Source organism: Copadichromis virginalis, linkage group LG16 (assembly GCF_057382275.1).
Source record: "Copadichromis virginalis isolate Kocher_CV1m ecotype Utaka linkage group LG16, C_Virginalis_male_GT1.1, whole genome shotgun sequence".
NCBI classification, from domain to species: Eukaryota; Metazoa; Chordata; class Actinopteri; order Cichliformes; family Cichlidae; genus Copadichromis; species Copadichromis virginalis.
In genome coordinates this window covers 14655428-14681808 of record NC_140633.1, presented here as the reverse complement: position 1 = coordinate 14681808, position 26381 = coordinate 14655428, and the positions used below count along the sequence as shown (strand labels likewise).

The window sequence follows — 26381 nt, the reverse complement described above, 5'->3', positions numbered from 1 at the left end:
CTGGAGAGAAGAGGCTTACCTCTGACAGACGTCTGAGGTAAAAGAATGAAGATTTCACCAAGCCATTTACGTGGGCATCAAAACAAAGCGCACTGTCGATTTTTACCCCAAGATTAGTAACCGAGCTTTTCAGGGGTCAGAGCAGCAAAGTCAACATCTGGGGTACCAAAAGAACGACTGAGACCGAATAAAATTCCTTCAGTTTTCCGTTTGTTAAAATTTTAGAAATTTTGACTTAACATCGCTAAGACAATCAAGCAGGACTCCAACCGAGGAGCTGTCAGAGCGATTAAAAGATAGATAAAGCTGGCAATCGTCACCATATAGATGAAATGAAATTTTGTGTTTTCGGAAAATCGCACCTAATGGCAAACCGCAATCTCCCTATGTTTATTTAACAGATTTTCATGTTCTTCTGTATTGCTGTGTAGCAGTTCTTAAAGACCCAATTAACATGGAGACTGAAATAGAGAGAATTAAACTAATAACAGCTGTATTTCAGACCTCTAAGTTTATACATTAAATGGCCATAAGTTAAATACATTTTCAAATGTTTAGTCATTTGAAAAGTCTATAGCTCATAGTTGTCACACTTCAGTGGATTGTATTCTTAAGAGGAAATGCGGGAGCTTCTTGACAGGTTTCTAAATGATGTCATTTCTGCATTCTTCACATGAAGTACAAAGATTGAGTAGAGTTGAGTTCAGAAGTAGGGCAATTGATTTCCCAAGGAGCGAGGGCTTATAAAGAAATAAAAATTAATATTGAGCACGAGTGAGTTCAGCTTATTGATGTGACCCTCGACAACACTCAGTCCCAGTTTCCCCCAATGGACAAGTTTCTATTTCTTTCTTTTTCTCACTGCTTTCTTTCATGTTTCTGTTCCACCAACCTCATGCTGGTCCATCACTGCAGCCGAGTTGTCTATACCCCAGATGCTGTCATGTGAGCAGCTACCCAACGAGAACCTGAGTGCCGCTCTGAACCAGAAGATTGTTTCCCCTAACCGTGTGCTGGTTGACACAGATTCCTACGCGCGGCTCATCGTCGGCTTCCCAGATCTCATGGTGAGATTATGAGGGAATTTGGTGAAGAAATTTGTGTGACAATAATAATTCTTTTTCCAGTTTCCTGTCTTCTTTCTTTTTATGTTTCTACTAGAAGTAGAAATATCTAGTTTAACTCTATAGAGCTTGAAGGGAAGCGGGGTCATGTGGCGTTAACATTTTTTTGGAACCTATTTGAAAGTCAAAGCTAAGACAAGGCCTAGCTTTGAGTCTGTATTTTATCTGCCTGATTCATGTATGAAAAAATGAAAGCGTTAGAGAAGATGTTAATTGAAAACAAAGAGCATTGTGAGTGAGTTACTCTAATGCGTATGACCGATGGCTTAAGAGTGACGTTTTCCTTCGGATTTCTTCTCTTGATGAGTCACCTAATGAAGTGTACAGCTTTAAAAGACCCGTCAACCTATCAGCGATAAAGAGTGGTGACAGCGGGGCTCAAGCATTCTTCAGAGGAGGGCTTCGGAGCGCCACGGCCAAACAGGAGAATTGTGTCGGTCTGATCCCGGTCAATCAGGTGGTTCGAGCTCTTCCACCTAACAAAGTCCCCCTAAAAGAGCTGTACCCCAAAGGTCAGAGTTCACCTTACATAAAGGTTTTCAGGAAATATAAGTTTTGAAAGTTTTCAAAAGTTTAAAGATTAGTTTTCTTTGCCACGCAGACGTCACACCTCCAATGACAGCAGCATACCTGGAGGTGACTGATCTCAACTCCAAGAAGCTCAAATATATTCCTGTTCCAAGGTAAACCGCTGGTGTCTTACTACCTCACTACCTCATTCTGCAGTACTTTCAGAACAAGAATGTAACTTTACATCCTTTGGCTCCAGCTAGAGGTCAGTGACAGCATTGCACTATAAAAGAAAAAAACCCCAAAAGTGCTAATATATCTTCTCTGCATCTTACATGTGTTCAACCTTGGAAACTTGTAATTTTTTTAGAGGACATATTACGCTTTTTTCCCCCTAATTTTTGTCTCTTAGACAAATGGATACTCATATTTAACATGGACCAGGTTCCAAAAAAATTAACCCAGCATATGTGAAAATTGTCATTTCAAGTACACCATTCTGCCGGTAAGCGCAGAAGCCCCTCCCATCATCTATTTAAGAGGGGCAGCTTTAAAGGGTGGAAAGAGATAAAACATTTGTTTCAGAGGATGATCTGAAGGCCTGCCCCAAGGCCCAGTATAAGATCTGTACAGACCATGAATAAATATCATTACTATAATTGCATAGGATCTGGAATAGAAAAGAGTGGAATAAAAACTCAATGGTCCCTGCTTATCTAAATCAACTTCTTTTTCTGTGTTCTGTGTTGTGACCTTTTCTTGTATCTGTAATTGGCAGGTCAATGACTGTGTCGCCCTACACCAACTGGGTGTCCAAGGTGTCAGAGTGTGATGTGCTGATAGCTGCTCTTGGTTCTGGAGGTGTCGTCACGGTGGATATGGGCGGGTACATCCGTCTCTGGGAGACAGGATTAGACACCTTGCAGCGCTCACTGATGGAATGGAGGAATATGATTGGCTCAGAGGACGGCAGACCCATACAGGTAATACAACAGAGTGTCTTTGAGCACATTACATGGCTCATTGATAAGTTTCTCTATAGAATTCCACAAAGTGGCAAATACAATGACTAGAAACGCTTGCAGCCTGCAGTTAATCTCCACACCACAGAGGGGCAGCACCTCTATTTTAAAGCAACTCTCCATTGGAAGTTGCTCTGCATGCTCGCCTCACTCTGGCAGAAGACATTAGCTGAAACATTTCTGTTTTTGTGCTAAAGGGAATATTTTCAGCTCCATAATTCATGACCCAGCTGTACCCAGGGTGGGTGGTTATGAATGGCTGGCTGTCGTGCTGATGATGCAATAGCTTTGACCCTTAGTGTAGGTCAGAACATTCAGACCAGAGCACTGAGACAGCATTGTTTAGGTGCCCACATGTGCACATAGACACAAACATTCTTGGCATATTGGAGTCGTCCACATGCAGAGAGCATTAGCTGCAGATCTGTGTTTGTTGCACCAGGCATGAAGATAGAAGATGCAACATGGCCTGAAAAAATGGTAACAAGGAGACCAATCATGAAGTTGTATAATATCAGTGACTAATTTTTGGAGTCTGAGCTATTTGCATTGGTTGCTGTAAAACATATCACAAGGCTATCCCAAGCGTCTTTGTGTGAGATTATAGACTCGAAAACACCCATAGCTCACCGTTTCTGCCTGTTTCTGGTTTAGATTTGTCAATAGTCATATCTTCTTTGGTGGGTCACCTTGAGTCCACTGTAGGTTAGACTTGGACAGACTCTCCCTGTGCTCAGTCTCAGCAAACAGCATGGGCTCTACTGAGTTTGTTCACAGCCGCCTAAAAGGCTCTCTATATCTGCTTTGCCAAACAGTGTACATACTACGTTAGCTCTATATGGGCGTAGATGTTTGCACAGTATGTGCCAAGTACCTTGTTTTTATGACATGGTTATAGAGCATAACAAAATGGGTTCTGACTAAAGTGTGAAGTGGAAAAAAGAAGGAAATCTGTTCATGCTGGAAGTGGTTAACAGGTTTAATAAACAAAGCTCATGTCATGATGGCTTATTGCCTTCGTAATACTCATTAATACCTCTACTGTATACTTCTGGAAAAGCACGCAATGAGCTATGTGTGTGTGCCCAAGTAAGCGTGGCGCCTCCACACGTCGCTCTGACTTTGCTCCATTACAGCATAGCTGACATCATTCCTGCAGACAAAGATACATAGGAGACATCACTCATCATCTATCTGCACGCATGGTGCCAGATTGGTGTCTGCAGCTATCCTGCATATTGCAACCAGTTATAGTCACTCAACCTGACACTTAATTGTGTGATTTGTTGTTTTTACACTTCCCTGTTTTCGGCAGGTTTGGCCAGGTGCCACTTTTCCATCTACCTGGCCTTTCCCCACTGACACAAGCTCTTCAGTTTCACTCATATTCATGCATGCACATGCTTGCTCCCTCAAAGTTTAAAGCATCTGTAGAAGTGTCTACAGATGCTTTGTCCCACCTTAATGGACATATTTGTATGCTGTACCAGTTGTAAAGTATAGGGCCAAGTATGTTAATACAAGTCATAAAAATATGGCATGTTGAACTCTGAGACAAAGCTTTCTAACCACATTGCTCACTTCATAAATTAGTCGATCTTAATAATAGTTTCCGAAATCTCTTTATGCCCATCCATTCATGCATCCATCTATATGTTCATTTTACTGAAAAGCCATTGATTAATGGTGCAGTGTTTCCTACACCATTAATTTCAGGTCATTCAGAACCTGCACGCACACACACAACATAACACAGCTTCATCAATCTGCAGATACACTGAATCACTGAGACCTTTATATAACACACAGAATATTTTTGAACGTTCGTGTACGGGCACGCATTTATGCTGACACCCACACACTAGCGTGCGCCCAGCATCACACTGGGACATGTATTTACTCAAGAAAAGGGCTGACCTCATGCACTATGTGTGACTGCATACACACATTCAAAAGTGTGTATTCACACTTACACCATCGCTCTTATATCACTGTCTGTCTGTAGTGGTCTGAAGGAGAATAAGAAATTTATGAGGTTATTTATCCTAGAAGACAAGGCGTGGACCGCAGATAAGAGACAGACAGAGACATATACTGGTAGAAAGCAAAAGAAAGAAAAAGGGAGGGGTAAAAACGTTGATTCCCACTGTCATTAAAAATGAAGTTTTCTCCACTGACGTTGCCGTCCTTTTTCCCTTAATTCCTTCTTTTGGTTTCTGCCTGTCTCTCAGCGCTAACGTGCCATCATTAGCTTACTGTTTATGAGTGGGACATGCAGCAACAGCAGCACACAAACACATTTATCCAAGATTTACGCAGTAATTTGACATCAACCATTCAGTTCTGTGGTGCTTCTTTAAACCCCAAATTGTGGTTACGGAGCGTAGTAATCTGTCTTTTGTTTGGAGCAGGAAATTCAAAATTACTTTAGCATGAGACAAGCACCAATCAAGCATGCTGTCCAAACATACCCAGACTCTGTGGAGAAATAAATGAAAATTGGCATCAATGCAGGTATTATAAGGTATTTACAGTTCAGCATGTTCTTCAAAGGTGTTTTCCTGCTCTTATGGAGCTGCTTAAACTGCATCAAAGCTTTGCCTTAAGCGTGATACAATCTTGGAATATTCATTCTAATCTAAGCAAACATCTCTACGCATGAAGCATTCAACTCTTAATTTCATTCATTACAGTGTGTGTTTTTATCAGTTTCGCGTGACTGGTAAGAATCATCCATCCTTAAATCCTTTTATGCTAAAGACGCCAGTATTAAAAAAAACAAAAAAAGCGAGGGTTTTAATTCAATTGTGTGTCATTGTTTAAATCAGTGGTGTCAAACAGAAGGCCTGGGGGCCAAATTAGCCCGACAGAGACTCCCAATATCTTAAAATCCCACTGGACGGCTTTGGAAAATGTGAAGAAGGGCATATGTTTGGGACTTTATTTTACAGTTTTTCCTACTCATCTATTTGTCTATACAGAAAAAAAGAAGAAGCAAAAACTGTGTTTTCTTATTACAAGACATTTTGGGAAATGAGGTACTTTTACAGATCTATTAATTACAATTTAGTCCCAAAGAGTCATCCTGACAGATTTCTTTTCATTTACTACAGCAGAATTTCTTCATCGTGTTGAAAAACTGAGATGTACTGTGGATTAAATATTGTGTTATTTTTTTTCATATGAACATAAGTAAGAGATTCCATATGTGTTTAAGCTTCTGTACTTCTGTACTTCATATCTGGTTATAAACTTTATAAAATCTGTTATTTTAAACATGCTCAAGAGGTCCAGTTCAGTGGCTCGGATATGTGGAGGTAAAGCAATGCCCCAACGACCTTCTAATCCATTCAAATGGAGGAATTATAAAAAAGAGAATGTACAGTTTTATGTGAGATGATGCATAGAGGTTAAAACCATTTTTTCAGTGAATTTTAACATGAAAGTCCATGTTTTTTTCACCTTTCCATGACATCTATTTTTCAGCCTGGGAGGTCATCGGTTGTGTTTTTCAAAGACAATGAGCATTCAGTTGCTGTAGCAAGATCTACTGGAACAGTTATAGTTTAGCCAACATTAGCTGTGTCTGAAATCACTCATTTACTAATCCTGGTATAATAGACAGCCGATAGTTCACTCAAAGCTGAACAGTAACTGACATAATGAACACACGCTTGCACATTGTGTCATTACCATAGGCTGTTCAGACTTTAACAATCATTCTGGAAACTCTAAATTCAGCACATTTGTGAGACTGTAAGTACGTTTTTCTTTTCTCTTCTTTTCTGTTCTGTCGTTCCAGTTTTAAGGGCACTACACGGATAAGTTCTCATCCTTAATTAAGACATTCTGATCAGTTGATGCAAATTATATGTAACACACCATGTAGCAAACAGGGAATGATTTTAGACATGACCTTTTATTACAGCTAAAGATGATACAAATATTTTTGTGTGCATAAATATCTTTTATGGAATTAAAGGAGAACAATTTGTGTTAATACATCAAAATATAGCTTTTATAATGGATTTTATATTAGATTAGAACTCAACACTAGTTGAGTTCTAAGAACTCAACCCTTTTCCTGGTTTGACAGAGTCAGATTAGAGTGCATTAGCAGTGTGGTGATACATTCATAATTATGCTGCGACGCAGAGAGAGTGTTATATCTATATACAGTGTGATGACAAGGGTGAATTACTGAAATAAGCCGACGCTGAGAAAATCCCATAGCTCAACTTCCTCTGTGAATGACAGGCACAAAATGAGCATCGGGGACCAGGTGATGTTAACCTGATGGAGATGGTGCTAGGTTGGTGGCACTAACTTTTATCGAGTGATTGCAATCTCATTCAAAAACACTTGTATAGCAACTGTAAGCCTTAAAGTCATATTCCTGTGGATCAAGTGCACACACCCACTCCTCAACATGACACAGCTGTGTGCAGCACAGCTCATGTTATGCAGAGGTTTCTGAGAGGCACGTTAGTGTGTAATCAGAGATCAGTTACAGTGGTGGAGGTGAGCTTTGGTTATTGACCAAGGTCTCACTACTTACTTAGGTTAACACTAGTTTCTTCTTAATTTTTTTAAAGACATTTTTACTGTCGGCCAGTATAGGCAATCCTCATGTCAGTCTGTTGTGTAAGGCAGCCCACACAGCTGGAGTTCTGCTGTGATTGTGCCTCACTCTTTGAGTCTGTGTCTATTTGTAGGAAAGGAGAGTGTTTAAAGTTGTGCTTTGCATGTATGGCTTGATTAGCTATTTATCAATGAAAAATCAAAAACATTGGTCCAGTCACGCATGTTGTTGTCCAACTGTAATCAAGCGCATCAAGCTAAGTACCATAACATGGCTTTAAATAGCCAGGCCTCAATTGTTTTCTGCAACCTTTGAGGCTGGTCTTGGCAAGGCTACACATCAGCATCAACATGAAAAAGCATCATTTTGGCTCCAGTGATTGGTTTGGGGACATCTCCCCTTGGGAAAAGGAAAAAGTGAATAAAATATTTTGATCTTTATTTGGTTTTTTTTAAAGATATTCTCCCGGGTTTGTTCATTTGTCACTATGTTACTCATATGTGAACTCATAACTTCACAGTATGCTACGTATGAAAATTGGGACTGATGAGTAGACGTGGTAGAGGTGGATGGTTTGAAGCAGCAGGCAGAGAGACATTTCACAGATGGTGATGGGAGCTAAAATAGGCTGCCAAACTTAGAGGGTGTGTTTGTGATGTGATGTGAAGAGAGGGTCAGGTTATGTGTGTGTGACGCAGAGCAACTCCAGTTGTCTGCCCGAACTAGCTCGCAGGGTTCCCTCCATCTGTGCTCTCACGTTGTAATGGTGACACATGCTCTACATTACCTCCAGTCTCCCTCTGTCTTATTATTTTAAGGCTGACGAGTGACTTTGTCTGCAATAAAATAATATCAGAAATGTCAAATCTACTTTTAGACACACTTTAACAGTTAGTTGTCTTAAATTTAAAATTGGAATTTATTATACATTCTGTATACATTCTTTCTAATGGCCAGCAGGGGCGATTCATCTGGTTGCATTTGTATAGACTGTGGAAAAATGACTCTCATTTTGTGAATTTAGCAGACACTTTGAAGATGAGTTCATGGTCTTAATCGCTATTTTCAGTTCTTATTGAAAGCAACTTGATGTTCATTTTAAACTATGCTCCCCATTGGTGTCTCAAAGGTTGACAACACAGGATATGATTTAGAAGGACCTTATATTGTGATCAACAAGCTGCTGCTGTGTAAGTCGTGTTTAGAGGTGCAGCTTGATTTAAAACGTTAATGTGAATCTGTTCAAGGATCCAAACATCTGTTGTCTGTCTGGTAAATCCCGTCATCAATAATAGAGCCTCTGTTTAAGCTCAGTACCACAATGGGCATTATCTTGTCCGTATAATCTGACTTGCTGTGTATCAGACTGGTGCTCCTAATCTGAACTAAATATAGAGAGCACTGCTGATCCAGCAGCTTCGTGCAGGTGTGGGAACAGAGCCTGAGCTCTGAGCTCCTCTGTGTGTCAGTGTGATGCGTGGATACTGGGTGAGGACGGGGAGGGGAGGGGTCCTTTTCAGCAAACTGCCGCTCCCTTCAGATAAGTCTCTGTTAACCGCTCAGACCACAAGAAACCAATAAAAAAATCAACAGCAGAAAAGATAATAACTTGAACATACACACAGCGCTTTCCACAGTTTACAAGAGACCTTCTTCCCCCCACAGATACCATTTGAATTCCTGCAATATGTAAGAATGCAGCTGAACCACAGGGGATACACTTAGTCTCTCACTGAACTACCCGTTTCTCTCTCAGTCCTTCAAGCGTGCCAGACTCTGGCCTGCCGCCCTGCCTCAGAGTGAGAGGCAGCATGCTGATTTTGGCTCTGATGGTGCCATTGAGATGGACCTAAAAAAGCAAAGTTTTAACCTCTGTGTCTCCTTCCCTCCGTCTATTATCCCCCCTGCAGAGAAAGACAGAGCTTATTCTGTCCATTCTGCTAAGACCTCACTACTAAATGATAGAGACTCCTTTAATTCTAATAATGCTTTGACTGATAATGCTATGTAACTGACTGTTTGGTTGTGTGTATGGCCCTCACATACTAGTTCAGTGCATCATGACATTGCAGAGAAAGGTTTTAGAGAAATGATCTGGGCTTATCAAGAAATGATGGCTGATCTCAAACCGGATTACATTAGGTGCTATTTGAACACACATACTTAGATTCTTTTTCATAATATGGATACATTTTTAGCTTGTCAGTTCAATTTACTCTAAAATAATAGAAATACCGAATTATTATTTTGTGCATTTTTGTTATTTTGTATCAAAAAATGAGCATGTTTTTGTTGGATGTTTATGGCATTTTTATGACATCACCCACATGGCTTCCCTTCATCCTATCCTTGCAGATCACCATCCAGAGGGACAGTGGCCTGGATGTCAGCGCCCCGAAACATGGCAAGATCGACCCCCACAATGCTCCTCATGTCGGGGGTAACCAGTGGGCGGGAGGCACAGGTAACAGTTGTTTCTGACCACATTGTAACATGCATGAAATAAAAAAATCCATGTGTCCAAATATATCCACAGACCCTTCTATAAACCCATTGCCATAACTTGTAATGTAACCTATTAATATGTCCCTAGTATTGTAACTACATGCATGACATGTACACATTTTCGACTCTTTCTTCTGCTAACATTTTTTTTTTAAATTGACTGGAAGAGAATGGATCCCCTGGAAGTGAGAAACTCCACCACCAACTAGTGTTTTGGCAGCAAAATTGCTGAACTTGGTTAGTCTGCATCATAGACACAACATAGATTATGTATCGTCATCTCAGGCACAAATCTCTGGCTGTGAAGATAGAAGCCTCACCCACCTGCTGTTCAAACCCGTTTATGATGGCAACCAATCTGAACAAAGCTGAAATGGCTTCTTTCAGTCAGAGGCCTAGTATAAGATAAAGAGGCACAGACAACTCCAAAATAAAAATGTCAAGCTTGTTAGCAGCATTATAGGTCCTTTTGAGTCAGAAGATGTGGTCAAATTTAGAAGGCAGCAGGAAAAATCGTCATCAGTCGTAGTGGTGAAACAGTCAGTTAATGTATCGTCTGTCAACAGAAAATTAACAACTTTTATATAGTCAGTTATAATGATAATGATCTGTTTTATATTTGTGAGGTATGGCAATACTTTTGTGTCAACGTTTATTAATGACAAAAGCTTTTGTAACAGTTTGAATCGCTTTCTCTACAGGTGGCAGAGACACAGCAGGGCTGGGTGGCAAGGGAGGCCCCTATCGTCTGGATGCAGGGCATAAGGTCTATCAGGTTTCACAGGTGGAGAAGGATGCGGTTCCTGAAGAGGTCCGTAAGGCAGCCCGAGAAATGGCTGAAAAGGCCTTCAAAGAAAGGTAATATGCATGAAATGCATGCTAAAAATAGCTGTGCGGTGTTGGAAAGCACGCTTGATCTTTAACCATATCCAAATAGAGTTAACGCCACAGGTGCAAAACCATGGAGAGGTGTGCAGACTTTTTTTGTTGGTTTTTTGTTCACTGATTGTTGCAAAAAAACAACAACTGAAGTGTCTGAGGTGTATAATGTAATGTGATGTGAACCAGATGTGTGTGAACAATACGCATGTGTGGGCCATCTGCCACCCCAGGTATGGTGCACCAAACAACTCCAGGGTGCTCTGTCCCAGCTGGATGGTAAAGCACAGTGGTAGATCCCACTGGGCGACCTCTGTGTGTGTGTGTGTGTGTGTGTGTGTGTGTGTGTGTGTGTGTGTGTGTGTGTGTGTGTGTGTGTGTGTGTGTGCGCGCGTGTTGAGCCCATATTCACTTCAGAGGAGGTTAGGTTGCGAGGGCATCCCTTTCACCAGCTCATCCATGAAGGGCGTCTCTGTTCACTTTAGCTTCAAACAGTCCCCCCTTCCCCCTCCCTCTTTCCTGCATTGCCCTTCTCATACACTGCCTGCTTTCACCCCAAGAGGACAACCTCTCAGATTCTCCTCTCTCTCTCTTTCCCCCTCTTCTCTTCCCTCTGTCTTTACCCATTTTAATAGCCTTGTTTTTCAGATTTTTTCCTCTGCCTTGTCTTCAGCCTGTCTATCACTAAGCTCAGATAATATCTAGTAGCTACATGCTGACGCTCTGCTATTCACTCACATGTCACTCTAACAGGTAAGCACAGACATAGAAATAAAGGGCTGCTTGATTTTTCTTTTCCATGCCACAAGCCAACACTGTCAGCCTTTTTCCTATTCCTTCCCAATGTGTGTCCAAAGTCATATGTTTACTTAGCTTTAAGTTAAGCATCAGTAAAACTAAGATCTTTGCAGAAACCTTTAAGTAAGTGACACACGCACACACACACACACACAAAGATCTTCTGCTTGTTTTCAGTGGTGGTGAAAGACACCAGAAATAGTAAAACTCCCATTTCGATCCTGTGTTTTGTGGCCTTGTTCTTTCCTCTTTGCAGTCATCCCCTTCTTTACAGTTTCACTCTTGCTGCATCCTTACTTTTTATTTGAATTCCATAGTGGGTTTATGGACGTGCCCTTAGGATCTGCCTCCTCAAATGCAAGAAAAGCAAAAGTTATATATAAACAAGAAGAAATGCTGGTTTGCAATGCAGTTTATTTAAGATGGTCCAATCAAAATCTGAATTTCCCTTTGTTATCATGGAAAAAGCATCCTTTGGTCTAAATAGGTGCAGGAGTATCCAGCTTGCTGTTAAAAGCCAGCATCCATAATGGTATTGGTGGGTTTGAGTGCAGCTGGTATAACTAACACTTATATTTGAAAATGCACCACAAATGAACAACAGATCCAGACGCCTTTTTGGAGACCTCTTGTTTTATTTCTGCAAAACAGAGCCACATCACATTCTGCATGTATTACATCAGCGCTGATATCAGACCTCAGCATGTCATGTCTGGCCTGCAGACAGTTTTTCCTGTGCTGCAGGAAACACTGAAAACATTTGATGGATTATGAACAAAAACTGCAGGAAAGGAAGCTGGAAAAACTGGAAAACATTTGAGTTGCAGTTGTTCCTCTCATTTCCCGAAGTCTTCCAGTGTGGTTTCAATGAGATTCGTTTACAAATAATCACATTGTTGTTAAATTTACACTTCACCCACTGGTTCAGCTTGGAAACACGATTGTAGTTATGTTTAAGGAAATCCAAAGCAAATACACAAGAATGAGGTTTCCTAAATACCAGAGTAACAGATCCAAATCCAAAAAATGGGTGTCCCGCTTCAAGATTTAATGGGTGTTAACAAAGCTGTTATTGTTTAGTGAGGACTGTATTTCAAAGTTTCATTGCAATGACTGTAAAGAAATGCTCACATAATGTGACAGTTAATAGTCAGGCGACCACAAAGGCCTATTTAACCGCTCAGTTCCTCTAATTAAATGCATGACAATAAAGGAGTGAAAAAACACTATGAAAAATAGGAAAATAAAACTGTCTCTGTCCTTGGAAAAGGAGCTTTTTTGAGTGGAGGACAGCTTGTTTAGTAGCAGGGAGTGTCAACCTTAAGTCTTTGTTTTTGTGGTTGTTGTATGTGAGTTTTCAGTGTGCTGGCTCCACCTTATTTAGTAAAAACCCTCTGTTGCTCTCTCCCGTATAAGTCAAGGTTCAGGAATTTGCAGGAAATAGCTCCGGCCGCTGGCCAGAGTGTCTGCTCGCCACATCCATTGCATGCATCCTCACACTGATGCAAGTATACACACACATAGGAATGTGTGGAGGAAGGCGTTGCTCTTGTTTTGTGGACTGATGCGACGCAGTAAGAATACACAGAAACAAACAAAATGGCTGTGTGTGTAGGTCCGATATTACTTAATGCAGATCAAGTTTGTTTATTGTACATTTACCTTTATTTAATTTCCTTTTAGATTCATTTGACATAGATTCTACTCCAAGAGTCCAAGAGGACACTAATATGATATGATGAGTGGTATACCTAACAGCTGAGTAGTAAAAACTTTGAAGTATCATTTATTTATATAAGTTGTAGGAAGGTCATTCACAAACAGTGAGGATGTGCACAGGGGATACTCTGCAAACAAATTTAGACTGGTCTCAGATCAGATGTGCACAAGTGATAAAGGCCTTTAATTCAATCCAATTTAGTTTTAAAGAAATAAATAATCATAATAATAATTCTGTCGTTATTTACTGTTTTCCAGAAGAATACAAACCAAAAAAGGCTCATGGAATTAATTCAAAGAAATTAAATTATATATTAAGGTTAGTCATAAGGTTTAGGCTTTAGCAAACCCGTTTATTAAAATATATTCCAATAAGCAACCCTTTCACTACAAGGCCCCAGTCGTCACATTAGTGATCATAGATCAATTATAAATGCTTTGCATCATGAAACTGCATTCATTAAACAAATATCATTATTGTCACTTATATACTGTTTTTGAAGCCTCCGTTAATGAAGCCTGAGATGCAGTTTCTTTTTTTCTAATAGGAAGTAACAAATTGAGTGGATGCAAATTAAAAATATTAGCTTTTCAAACTACAAATTCTTGTCTTTATACTGCATGACTTACCTGAATTAACATTTTTTAAAACTGCCATCCAAGTGTTGGTGATTATGAGTTTGTGTGTGTGTGTGTGTGTGTGTGTGTGTGTGTGTGTGTGTGTGTGAATGCATGATCTGTTTTGATTGCATAGCCGATGCCTGTGCAGTCTGTGTCAGTATTTTGTCTGAATCTGCTCACACACAACCGATCCACACAGATTTGTTGCAGCCTGTGATAGATAAGGCTTACTCTCATCCCTGCATTGTTTTTTTTAAGTCACTGCTCTGAATGTCTGCAGTGTTGACGGTCTAGTCGTCACCAAAGGTTTCAAATGCGTGTCAGAGGATTTCACCCACTTTGCACACACATACACACACCAGCATGAAGGACCCTTACCACGCTTAAGGAAGGTTCTGTGTCTTTGTGTATAAGTAATACTAAAGTACCTGCACGCTGGCGTTACACCGATAAGCATGACTTGGGGAGAAAGGAGCACCTGTGTCTTGATGCCCGCAGGTGTGTTCTGGAGAGCACATGGGTTCATATTTAGAAACACTGACCCTTTGTCAGTTTGTTCTCAGGTGTCCTGGGCTAATGAAAAAAGGGCTCTGTTTGTACTCTTTCTGTATCTCACTGCCTCAAGATGCACACGGTGTTAATTTGGACAATAAAGGTTTAGTCATAGCTAATGCCATGCATCTCCCCCTCCCCTCTGTTTTTGTCTGACTTTTTGTCTCAGGTTGAAGGAGATTGATATGAGTGAATACGATGCTGCTACATACGAGCGCTTCTCCAGTGCCGTGAGGAGACAAGTTCAGTCACTCCGCATCATCCTGGACAGTTTACAGGTTGGCGTCACACCACACACTGTTTGTGTTTAACACAAGTTTCCTTGTTTGAAGGTATCAGTGTTTTTGCAACATCCAGGTTCATCTGCAGTAGCTTTTTTTATTTATTGCTCAGTCCCAATATTATAAAATGAGTAAAATATTGAAAGCCAAGATTCCCAATTTGCTGGTTTAAGTGGTTGCTTGTAATGACAGGCTCGTCTTTGTCAGATCAGTTTATTTAAACACCACCAACTCAGGCTGCAGTAGCTTCTATTGTACGGCTTGACACTGAAAAAAGTCATGGGGTCATAAAGTCAGCAGATGACAATTGGTTGACCTTATACATCCTCGCACGTGGTGCTGGACACGGAAAGAGGGGGCGCTGTCCCCCAGGAGCACTCTGATTTGTTAAAGAGAATGCGGACTAAGATCACAGGGAGTGGTGGTATTGTCTACGTTTCATTATTTTGGTTTCCACTTTCCGCCCTTTGTTTGGGCGTCTTAGTGCGAGCGTCTCTGGTGGGTGTGCTTGTTTGTGTGCGTTCATGGGCATCTGACAAGAACGCAATCATGCAGCCACGATTACAGAGCAGTGACACTGAACTGTGCTCTATTATTCTTCTATCCAGGTGTGAAGGTGTTTTTTTGCATGTGTTGTGCTGTGGAGGGTGTGTGATTTTGTTTTCCATCCAGGTGGGCTTTGAACATGAGTTTGGTTGTAATTTGCGTTTGTCCTTATTGCCTTGGGCAGCTTCTTCACTGGAAAGATGATGGAGATCCCACTAAAACCCAGCAGGCAAGACGCTATGAAGTCATGTCAATTTTTATGCCATTCCTACAGAGGGACTGAAAGGAGTCATACACACGCACACAACTATAAATGGCAAGCTTTCAATAAACTGATAGTGTATTGTTTCCATCTGCTGGGGTTTTCCTCAGGGAAAACCCTCTCTATTTACCTCTCAACAATAGACTGGCTTGGAACATACAAACCCTCAGCCCGCATTGTGAAGTTCTAAAAGTAAGATATCAGTCCGAGCTGACCGCAAAGTGTTTTTATTTTACGTTATTGATGAGGAAGAGTATCCTGGCTTTTGCGTCAAGACATTTCATTAATATGACATTAGGGCTGCCACGATTAGTCGACTAGTCACGATTATGTCGACTATTAAAATCGTCGACGACTAATTTAATAGTCGACGCATCGTTTGAAGCTTTGTAAGATCACAAAGGACGCAGGAATGAGTAGTAGGATTTAAGAGTGTAATAACGGACTGAAACAGAAGATGGCAGCACTGCATGTACAAGGATGCCAGCTGCCGTTAAACCCCGAAGAAGAAGAAGCTGTGTCCCAGAATTCATAGCGCAGCTGTCAACAATGGCGGCAGCTAGTTAGTTTTAACTTTACTCTTATTATTCTTTCTGGGTCACAAAATAAACGTTTAACATATTTTCAGGCGAGAATGTAACTGTGTAAACCTCAAATATCTGCTCAGTTTATCAAGACACCACATATTTTCAAAAGCGCTCCGACGTTTTCGGAGACGTCTGTTACCCACTAGCTCGTTAGCTAGGCGGGGGCAAGGCTAACTAGAGCCGTGAGAACACCGGACTCCCGGCAAATCGTTTTCAAACCCACCGCCGTCTTTCGCTAGTCAGGTTAAACATATATATAAGTCACTTAGATAACTTAAAAATGTTATTGTTTGGCTTTCTTTAGTATTTTATTTGTTCCTGAGTAAATCGGTTTGGCTGAGATTAAAGTTATAGTTTTTTGCACAGCTAAAACTGTCAAGCAGACAGCTGATTATCAGAAGTGTGAGATGCTGGAGAATATACTCCGGTGTCCTGTTATATTTTAGAAAGCAAGGAGTTTATTAAACTTCACCGAAACAATCTGCAAATTTCATTAAAAATTAATAAACTACCATCTTGTCTTTATTTTTAGTTAGCACAAACACTTCAAGCTGTAAGCTAATGATAGTTATATAAGACCAGATGCTGCTGGTGCAATAAGCTGTACACTGTACGTCCAATGGATGATGATCTGATTAGTCGACTAATCGCAAAAATAATCTGTGACTAGTCGACTATCAAAATAATCGTTTGTGGCAGCCCTATATGACATTTAGGTGCCGCACTAACACAACACCTCTTTCAGTTACAGTTCAACATAGTTAAAAAAAACAGCGCCTTGAGCCAACTGTTGTTGTGAATTGGCACCATGTGAACAAAATTGAACTGAATAGTTAAATTGAAGCTGACACCTTGTATTTTAAATGAGATGCGCTTAAGCACCAGAAGTAATAACTTCAGTCTGTTGTATTTCTGGATAGGTAATTTTTGTGCCTGCTTTGAGAAATGTTGTTACGTCATGAACGAAGAGAATGTGCATCCATTTATGTCAGAATCGTTTGTCATAGTGAGGAAAAAAGGGATCTGGTTCCGTTACCTTTGTTTGTGCTGTTCTACTGTGCACTGCATTCAGAAAGGTGAAAGTAGTTGTTACATCTGTTACTACTTATCAATGATGTGAAGTCAAACAACCTTGTTATTGCTGGCTATTCTTTGTTTCTTTGTGTGCTCACACGTCATTTGCCGTGTAAAGAAAATCTCAAGACACGAAACCAAATATCCTGACTCACCAGTAACTGCAGGAGTGACCTAAAGAGAATGGGGAGAGGCACATCGGGTTTCCTCTTTGTTTGACGTCTTCTCCCTAAAGATCTCCTTCCGCTGAGGGAAAGATGAGGGCAGGACAGGGAGTGATGGCGCTCTTCCTTTCAGGTTTTCTCCTTGTAACATCACAAGAAATGGGGCCACAGATTCAGTGTAGCCTTTTCAATGTAGCCTTAGCCTCTTTTTGTTTGCTGGGTGTGAGTGCTAGTTGTTGGTATTGGTGAACTTTGAGCTCCTCTGTCATCTTTAAAAACCTCCATCAAAACAAAATCATCTCTCCCAGGCATATTTGGCTTACTTATTCTAATTTGGTGGATGTGCTTTCAGGCTAAAGGGAAGGAGCGGCAGTGGTTAAAGAACCAGGCTCTGGGAGAGCTGGATGACACCAAGATCATCGATGGACTGACTGGAGAGAAGGCTATATATAAACGCAGGGGAGAGCTGGAACCAGAGGTGTTTGTTTTTTCTTGAAACTTTCTTATTTTTGAATCTGCCACACCTCCAAAGACTGCTACACTCACTCCCACAGTCACACATAATTTTGACCTTTATCTGTCAGGCGGTACATTCCAGCGGTGTGTGTGTGTGCGAGATTATTATTACACCCTGCTGTTTCTGCTCCAGCTCACTCAGTTTCTAGTTACGTCTTGTGCTGTCATCTGTGCGCGCATGCACACAGCAGAAAAGTAGTTCCCACACTAATCATGCCAACACACACTAGCCCATAATATAAATACTGTGTTTTTCTAACGTATTTAGCTCCAAGTCTTACATAGTTTTGGTCTGAGCTGAGCTACATTGAAATAATTGCACCCAGTTTTGAAATCCCGACCTTGTGTAAAATATTATTTTTATGTAACTACACCATCTAAAGTAGGGATTTTAGCTCGATTTAATCAGTAGTTGCTGATGTATTTATTTATTTAGTAACTTATGTGTGCTTACAGCTGGGCAGCCCTCAGCAGAAGCCCAAGCGGTTACGGGTGTTGGCCGACGTGTCGGGCAGCATGTACCGCTTCAACGGTGTGGATGGCAGGCTGGAGCGCTCCATGGAAGCTGTTTGTATGGTCATGGAAGCTCTTGAGAACTATGAGCACAAATTCAAGGTGAAAACGCTACATCGCGCATCACAATACAGAAGATTCTATGTGACTTTTCCTAAGTCAGGTGATAGATAACAGCTGCATGTCCAGTATATGGAGTTTACTTCACATGAACAATTACTGTGCTTCCTTTGTGTTAGTACACTTTTATATAGTACACTTCATACCCTATATACTTAGTGTAAATCTTTATTTTAACTTAAGTATCAAGTAGTTGTACATGAAATAATAATAACTATTCAAGCTTTTGTTTCTGGTGTGAAATTCATTATTGCCATAATTCCTGAATTGCACCCTCGTATATCAAAACATGCAGTGTGTCTTTTAAAGCCTTTCTCATGCCACACTGTGATCTAATTTGTCAGTGCTTTATTGGGTAGGAATTGGTAATACAGTTGACGCTTTTCATGGAAAATCAGGAGTCCGTTGTAGCCACGAGAAGTGGAATCGGTCCAGAGATGGAGCATGAAAAGAGACAGGGGGAGACGGGAGTGCATACAAAAAAAGTTTTGGAGAGAGACAGACTTCTTGGCCCCTTAGTGACACTCAAGCCAACCTAATACTGATCACATATCACACAAACTCGCATACACATTTTTCAGTGTTCCACATGGCATTTCAGTCTCACTGCTGTCTTTGAATAACACTCCTTACATAAAAGAGCGTCTGGTAACGCATAAGATATATACACTGTCACCATGTGCCCGTGCTGCCCGCAGTTTCGCATTATATGCGTGTTTGCATCTTACAATCATCCACCATCGATAGTCAAACGTGTCACTTTATAGTTTGATGCCTTTTTTTAGTACACTCTTTAGGCACCCATTCACAATCCTGAAGTGGATGACGCCCACTGTGGATTGACATGGCCTTAATTTTGGTGACATTGAACCTGGTTAGATTTAGAGCTATGTGTTAGACTTTATGAGTCATGTAGCAAAATAAACCCTGGAAAAACAATACAAAATTGACAGCACCAAAAGGTCTTCTTACCCAGCAACAGTGATATGGATGCATGAGACACACAGTCGCATACCTTTGACCACCACAGTCATAACTGCCCTTATTAGATGTGGCTCATATACATAATACCTGGGTCTTCAAATAGCTGCCTGGGGGCTCACAGTGTCAGGCTGAGTGTGAGCTGCCTTATGTAAGTCAGTTATGATGGATGGTCTGGTGGAGACATGTAAACCTCTGACACTGTTAACATCTTGCAATGTTCGCATTTACAATGTGACCTTTCTGCACCTTCACACCTCTGTCGGGGAGACTGTTACATTACAAGTTAAGTAACAAGTCAAATCACTACAGTCTTTACTTAAATGTTGTAACAATGTGTCTTTTGTGTCTTTTAACTCTTTTCTCTACACAGTATGACATAGTGGGCCACTCGGGCGATGGCTACGACATTGAACTGGTCACGGCAGACAAAATCCCCAAGAATAACAAGCAGAGACTTAAAGTCCTGAAGGTATTCTCATGCTTTGTTTTGCTCACCCAATTGGACTGCAAAAAGTGTTTTGCATGCATTTCTTTCTCTTTAACATCTGTGTTCACATGAAATTGTACATTAAGTCAAAGTAGCCACACAAACTGATGAACATCTCCAAACGATGTCATTTGGGGCTGCAAGTATGAAGCTAAATAAAATCTGTGGCTTGCTCTTTATTAATCAGCCTTTTCCTTGCACTTCAGGTCATGCATGCCCACTCTCAGTTCTGCATGAGTGGTGACTACACTCTGGAGGGGACGGAGGCCAGCATCAAGGAGCTGGCGAGAGAAGAAGCAGATGAGCACTTTGTGGTGGTGCTGAGCGACGCTAATCTGGAGCGCTACGGCATTCGGCCCGAGCGCTTTGCCCAAGTCTTGACCTCTGACCCACAGGTCAATGCCTTTGCCATTTTCATTGGCTCCCTTGGCGATCAGGCTGAAAGGTAAGGAGGTGAAGATGATGATAACTTGGGTGGAGTTAACTAAGAGCGAGCAAAGTGCAAAAGAGATGGAAAGAAAAGAGGAGTAGATGAAGGAACATGAAGATGCAAAGAACTCATCATGAGACAATTCTTAAGTTCTGGGGCTCCAAACAGTTGCATTTAGTTAGTTTGCTCTTCAAGGTCATCTTCTCATGCACCTCTGTATTGCTTCCAACACTGCTTTTATTTTTCTGATTGCTTATGTCTGCTTGCACCTGTGTCGTTGCAATTTAAAAATGGACCTCAAATTTACACAGTGAGTGCTTTGAAATCTGGAACTATTGTTAATAATGATCTCATTGGCTCCACTTTGAGGGCTGAGGTCGGTATTTACTTATGTATATCATCACTCTAGGCTCTTGGCTAACTAAGGGTTAGCATGCTGTCTGTGCAGATCCTTGCAAAGACCCTAAGTTGTGTTAGCAGCATAATGTGGTTGTTTCTGTCCTGGATGCAGTTTGCACTTTACCATTGTGCCCTCATGCTTTTGTGCAATAAAAATAAAAGTCCTTATCCACGCTGTAGACCGTGGCTCTATTTTCCTCCTCAGCCACACAATCTGAAATCAGCTGATTGTAGTGCAGGTGCGAGTGGAACTGATAAGCAAGCAGACTAAACAAATAGAAATACTAGGAATAGAACTGCTAGAAACGGTTCTCAATTCCCATCCCTAGTTTCCCACAGATTCATGTTGCTGAAAATTTGTCCACTCCCTCTGATTGAAAGCAAAGTGCAGGGTTACTGTTTTGACACACCAGAGGGAATCTAGTGGCATATTAGAGACAGAAGGGCCAGGAGACAGAAAGAGCCCTCCAGTGCTTTCAGTGCTGCGGTTATCACTGAAAGCAGTCCCAGAGATGAATGAGGAGATAACCCTGAAGAAGAGATTGACCAATTTTTATTTAGTTAAGGTTTTAAATCTTCAATTTCAATTCCAGAATGTTAAAGTAGCTCCTTTTGGGCTGTATTAAAACATCAGCATCCCCATCTGCTGCCTGTCCTTACTGTCCTGTCTCAGATCAAGTTTCCAGGCCAGATGAAAGCGCAACAAGTGTACTCGTTAACCTGCTCCTCCTCATCCTCATTGCCATTCTACTGCAGGCTTCTACTGTAGCTCCTTACCAGACATACATCCTCTCTGTTGAGGCTTGCAGGCCTTGAAGCTTTAAACTCGTTGAAGAACTGCCTGGCTTAATGCAGACTTTAGCTCCAGGAGCTTCAGAAGATAATAAACCTGTTCTATGCTTTGCTCACGAAGAGCAGAAAAAAAGCAAAGATAGAAAGAGACAAGAAGTCAACTACTCTTTAAGGGCAGGCTGTCAGAATTTGAAGATAGAAATTAAAATAATATCTTGTCATGCCCTGGAAGCCCTGGAATTGGTTATGGATGCCCTTAGAGTTATATAATTTTCCTTCTTGAGCAACACTTTGGGAATGCTAATTTTATATCCCTGTTGACTGCCCATGTGTGTGTATGTCCTGAGAGGAGAAATGCATAGGGACACGGTTGAATGAAAGAACAAAGGCAGAGGCTCATTAGAGTAAATGGGTTTATACAAATGATTCAAAGGCATTGGAGGTGGCTCTGTTGTCTTGTTGCTGAGCTCCACCGAGTGAAAGGCATCTCTTTCATCCACACACACTCATACACTGTATTCTTTTAATGGGAATATGTAGTGCCAGCTCACACAGCAAATACAAGTAGTCTCTTTTAATTTTGGGAAACAATTCCAGTGCTAAAGTTCAGTTCCTTTCTTTGACCTCTATCTTCATTCTCTCTTCGTGTTCTTTTGTTTCAGACTCCAAAAGACCCTTCCAGCAGGGAGGTCCTTTGTCGCCATGGACACCAAGCAGATCCCCCAAATCCTGCAGCAGATCTTCACCTCCACAATGTTATCGAGTGCTTGATGCAAACACATAGTACATACCGTCCACTCACTTGTTATCTCACACACCCAAAACTTCAAAAAGTTTGTTGTGAAAGCGCTGAAAATCTTCACACTCTGTGTCAGATCAAATGACTTTATCATGGCTGCAGCAGGTCCGGAGGGGTCGCATTAGCACGAGCCGGGGGTTTGACAGTTTGTTATTGTTAAGAAGCCTGTTAGCATGACAGAGTAACTAATGTTTAGATATTTTGCTGTGTCCCTCTGGGAACAGCTACAGTACACAAAGTGTGTGATCTCTTTTAGTGTGACTGTAATCTGCTGTGTAATCGGTGACGCGTATGCCTGGAGCCTGTCTCAGATCCCATTTAGGGATCAAACACACAGCCTAACAGCTGTTCTTTTTAATTGTGTTTTTGCCCCCACACACACACACACACACACACACACACACACACACACACACACACACACACACACACACACACACACACCTTTGTCCTCTATCGGGCTGTGAGAAACTCAAAGGGAAGGGCCATGGAGTCGTGACAGCATCCATTTATGTCAGAGCTCCTGACTTCTTGTCTGTCACGCAGAAAAATGCACATACACACACAAGAAAGCCGACAGTAAAGCCCCACCTGACCGACACTAGGATGCGCCGAGCAGCAATAACTTGGCGCCTTTGGTATGTTGGGACTGCCACCAGGGAATTTCCCACCTGGCTGCACGCGGACTTTAAAGCCTGCCGCTGTTGTACACCCCCATGCTGTGTGAGTGTGCGTGTATGTGTGTGTGTGTATTTTCCTAGAGCATCTATGTCAACATGTGCAGACCCTTTTCTTCCTGTCTGGTGGAACATGTGTTGCCTCGTGTGCGCTCAGAGCTGCCTTTCATTGCAAGAGCTCCCAAACACAAAATACTTTCACTGCGAGACAGATGAAGAGAAAAATACAGGACTAGTGGGTCAGTGTGTATCAAACATCATATCGGTGTCTTCCCTGGTTGTCATAGTTTTTGTTCATGCCTGACTATGTTGAATCAATAGAAGCCTGTCCAGCTGTCAGCCTCTATTGATTTCTGTGAGTGAGGCATATGCCATTTTTTTATTAACCTACTTTAATTTGTCTCTGGCTCCTGGGCTGCTGATTAGTTGGAAATGTAAGATATTTGCTGGGTGGAACCTCATGTTGGGAAGGCATTAAAAAGTGTATATTAAAATTCATACATGTATCTAGTTTTCACATTGTTAATTTCTGGTGAAATAAACTGTAAAAGTAATGTAGAGCATTTTAATAAATGTTAACATTGCTATTTGATTCAATTTCTGCCCCATCACTTCCCTTCTGAAGACTATTTCTGCTGCTGCTCGATTATCCGATAAGTCACATTTCTGACGAGCGTCCTTCCTGGTGTTGCAAAAGAAAACCGTTTATCTGCAGATGTTTTTTTTTTTTTTTAAAAAACAAGTGGAGATAATGGACGAAGATTAAGTATTTCTTAACAAGAAGCAGTCAGAGAGCGCAAACCTCCATCAAAGCAGCTCACTCTCTGAGCAGGTTTTACTTTCAGGGAAATCATTTCATATTTTGTAAATTTTTGTTTGGTTTTCTTTGTTCTTTTTATGTTATTTATTTAGAACAGTGCATGTTAATGAACATAAATGTAAAAAAATTACATGAATGTAAACATACCAGATTATAGCCATTTAATTTCCATCTGTTGTCCATAAAAAATAGACATAATAATTCATAAAAAATGCATCATTCATTCATAATAAAAACTCCATCACCAAACTCACACATACACACCATTCTGTTCCCAAATAAAACATTAAAACTATACAACTCATACATGATCACACACTTGATTTGTCCATAACCAGTTTTTAACCTTTGCCTTAAACAAATTGAATGTCGAGCATTCTCTAATGGGTTGAGGACGACTGTTCCACAGATGGCCACCCTGGACAGAGAGGACGTTCTGCCCAAATGCTGTCCGTATGTGGGGTATAAACAAGTCTCCTCGGGTTGAAGCTCGAGTGGTCCTGTCTGAGCTTTCTTTATGCCTAATGAACTGCTTTAGTGGTGGTGGAGCAAGCTAGTGTAAGACTTTATATATTAAACACACTCTTTTAAGTTTCACTAAGTTATTGAAGTTCATGTAATTTATGTTTTTTTAACACATGGCAGTGGTGGTGGGAAGTTGGTTTTTTGTCAAGTAGTTTTAAACTTCTTTTATAAATGTTTTCAATAGTTTTAAGTGTTGTTGGACAAGCAAGTGACCAGGACGTCAAACAATAGTCCATATGAGAGATGATCATTGAGTAAAAATAAGTTTTTGCAACATTCATATTTAAATTATTACGTATATGATTAAAATTTCGATTATTAAATTTAAGTACCTGGGACTCTTTATTTATGTGACTCTTGAAGGATAATGTTGGGTCTAGAATGACCCCAAGATATTTAAATTCTGGAGCTAATTCAAGCTCTACTCCATCCAGGAATATTTTTAAATAATTTTGATAATTATTATTAATCATTTTTAAATGTACTTTGAAAACTTTGTAGTCCAGTTAAAATCAGATAAGGGATGCATGAAGATGTTTACTTTGATTACAGAAACCTTCTGAAGGAGTAGGCGATGGTATGATTTGTAAATAACTGGACAAATTATTTTATAATGCAATATTATACTGCAGTGTATTTTTAACTAGGCAATTCATTCTCTTTCTTTAAAGATACAAGACATTGTGGGGTCAACCTGAAAGAAAGGCAGATGTGAAATGTAAAAGTGAGGTCAGAGGTCAAATGTGATATATTTAGATGCAAACTATAATGTGATGTTTAGAGTCCCCATATACCAGAATCGTTCAATAAATGCTTTTAAGTGTAGCTTGAAAGATGAGACATTTTATGAAAGTTTGATATTATTTGACCTTGAAGAAGAGGTCAAAGGTCCAAAGTAAGTGATATTTAGAATCCCCATATATCATCCCCTATATGCCCCTATGGTGTCAGTATAAGCAATGACAGTAATGGCAACAGGTCTATATAGTTTTATTATCACTTTGACATTCAGTTCAATCGATTGACCTTGAAGGAGAGGTCACAGGTCAAATGTGACATGATATTAAAGGACCTTGAAGACTTCAGTGGATAGAAGCCAGATTTTAATAGATTGTTAACATGAGTCCACTTTACACGCCTTTTAAAAAAATTTTTTTAATCAGAATTCATTAAAAACTTTCTGACCTATCATGTTTACAGACTGAAATAATGGCAGCGATACACACAAGCTTTTGCTGGTGGTAATAAGTGGAGACTAGTCTCTAAATTGTAATTTTACAGAAGAAATGAAGTAAAACTTCCAGTTGGAGAATGGCCACTGCTTGCTATTAACACAAAAACTGACTTCTTTAGTTCATAATTCGTAAAAGTGCTCCGGGCTGCCCCTTTCTTCCAGTGGGTTGTCACGGCTGATGGATCCGCATGTTTTAATTTGGCACAGATTTTGCACTAGACTCTCTTTTTTTCCTGATGCAATCATCTTCCAACATTTATAATACATTCAGAAAAAAAACCTTTTGCTTTTGCTTGACACAAGCCGTAATTGTGAGCAGATTAAAGGACATTTTGCAAGTGTTGGTTAGAGTCAACATTTATAATTTCATATTCAGTGTCAGCAACATATTTAGGATGTTTAGTAAAACCACGAATGATATGTGGGCAATAATGCGTTACTGTGTTGTGTATAATTCTACAAGGGAACACAAGAACTCCATTCTTAGAAACCGAGGCAGTTCTTTGCATCCCAGACCGCTCAGCTTTCCTCTCATTTCCTGCTGGTCACTTTTTCCGTGTGCCTCAATGATCCATTCATTGGACCACAATCACCAGGCCCACCCTCCCACTGTAGCCAAAACAACTGTCTGCATACTATGTGCTGTTGTTCACATATACGCACAGCATGCTGATAGCTCTGGTGCTACATTCATTGTGTTCTTTGGGTTTCCGTGCTTTACCACCAGAAATAATTTGCCACACAGTTCTCGCTGCTTTGAAGTCTTTCCTCCTCCGGTGCTCGGGTAATGACGTTTTAGAAGATTATTTATGTTCTCAGTCAATGGCTGTCATGACTTTCTCTGACTATGCTGCTTCCT

The 26381-nt window shown here is 40.6% G+C and overlaps 1 protein-coding gene across 1 annotated transcript in view; it reads left to right on the top strand.

Moving 5' to 3' along the window:
- The window catches only part of vwa8 (von Willebrand factor A domain containing 8), an 84522-nt gene extending 60982 nt beyond the window's left edge, over positions 1-23540 (top strand). The window contains exons 34-45 of the mRNA XM_085435499.1: positions 916-1067; positions 1432-1636; positions 1726-1807; positions 2413-2617; positions 9594-9702; positions 10445-10601; positions 14482-14590; positions 17579-17704; positions 18199-18357; positions 19730-19828; positions 20053-20291; positions 22130-23540. Of these exons, the coding sequence (XP_085291625.1) occupies positions 916-1067; positions 1432-1636; positions 1726-1807; positions 2413-2617; positions 9594-9702; positions 10445-10601; positions 14482-14590; positions 17579-17704; positions 18199-18357; positions 19730-19828; positions 20053-20291; positions 22130-22238 (1751 nt within the window). The 3' untranslated portion in view covers positions 22239-23540. The remainder of the gene's footprint in view (positions 1-915; positions 1068-1431; positions 1637-1725; positions 1808-2412; positions 2618-9593; positions 9703-10444; positions 10602-14481; positions 14591-17578; positions 17705-18198; positions 18358-19729; positions 19829-20052; positions 20292-22129) is intronic.
- Positions 23541-26381: the final 2841 nt, after the last annotated feature.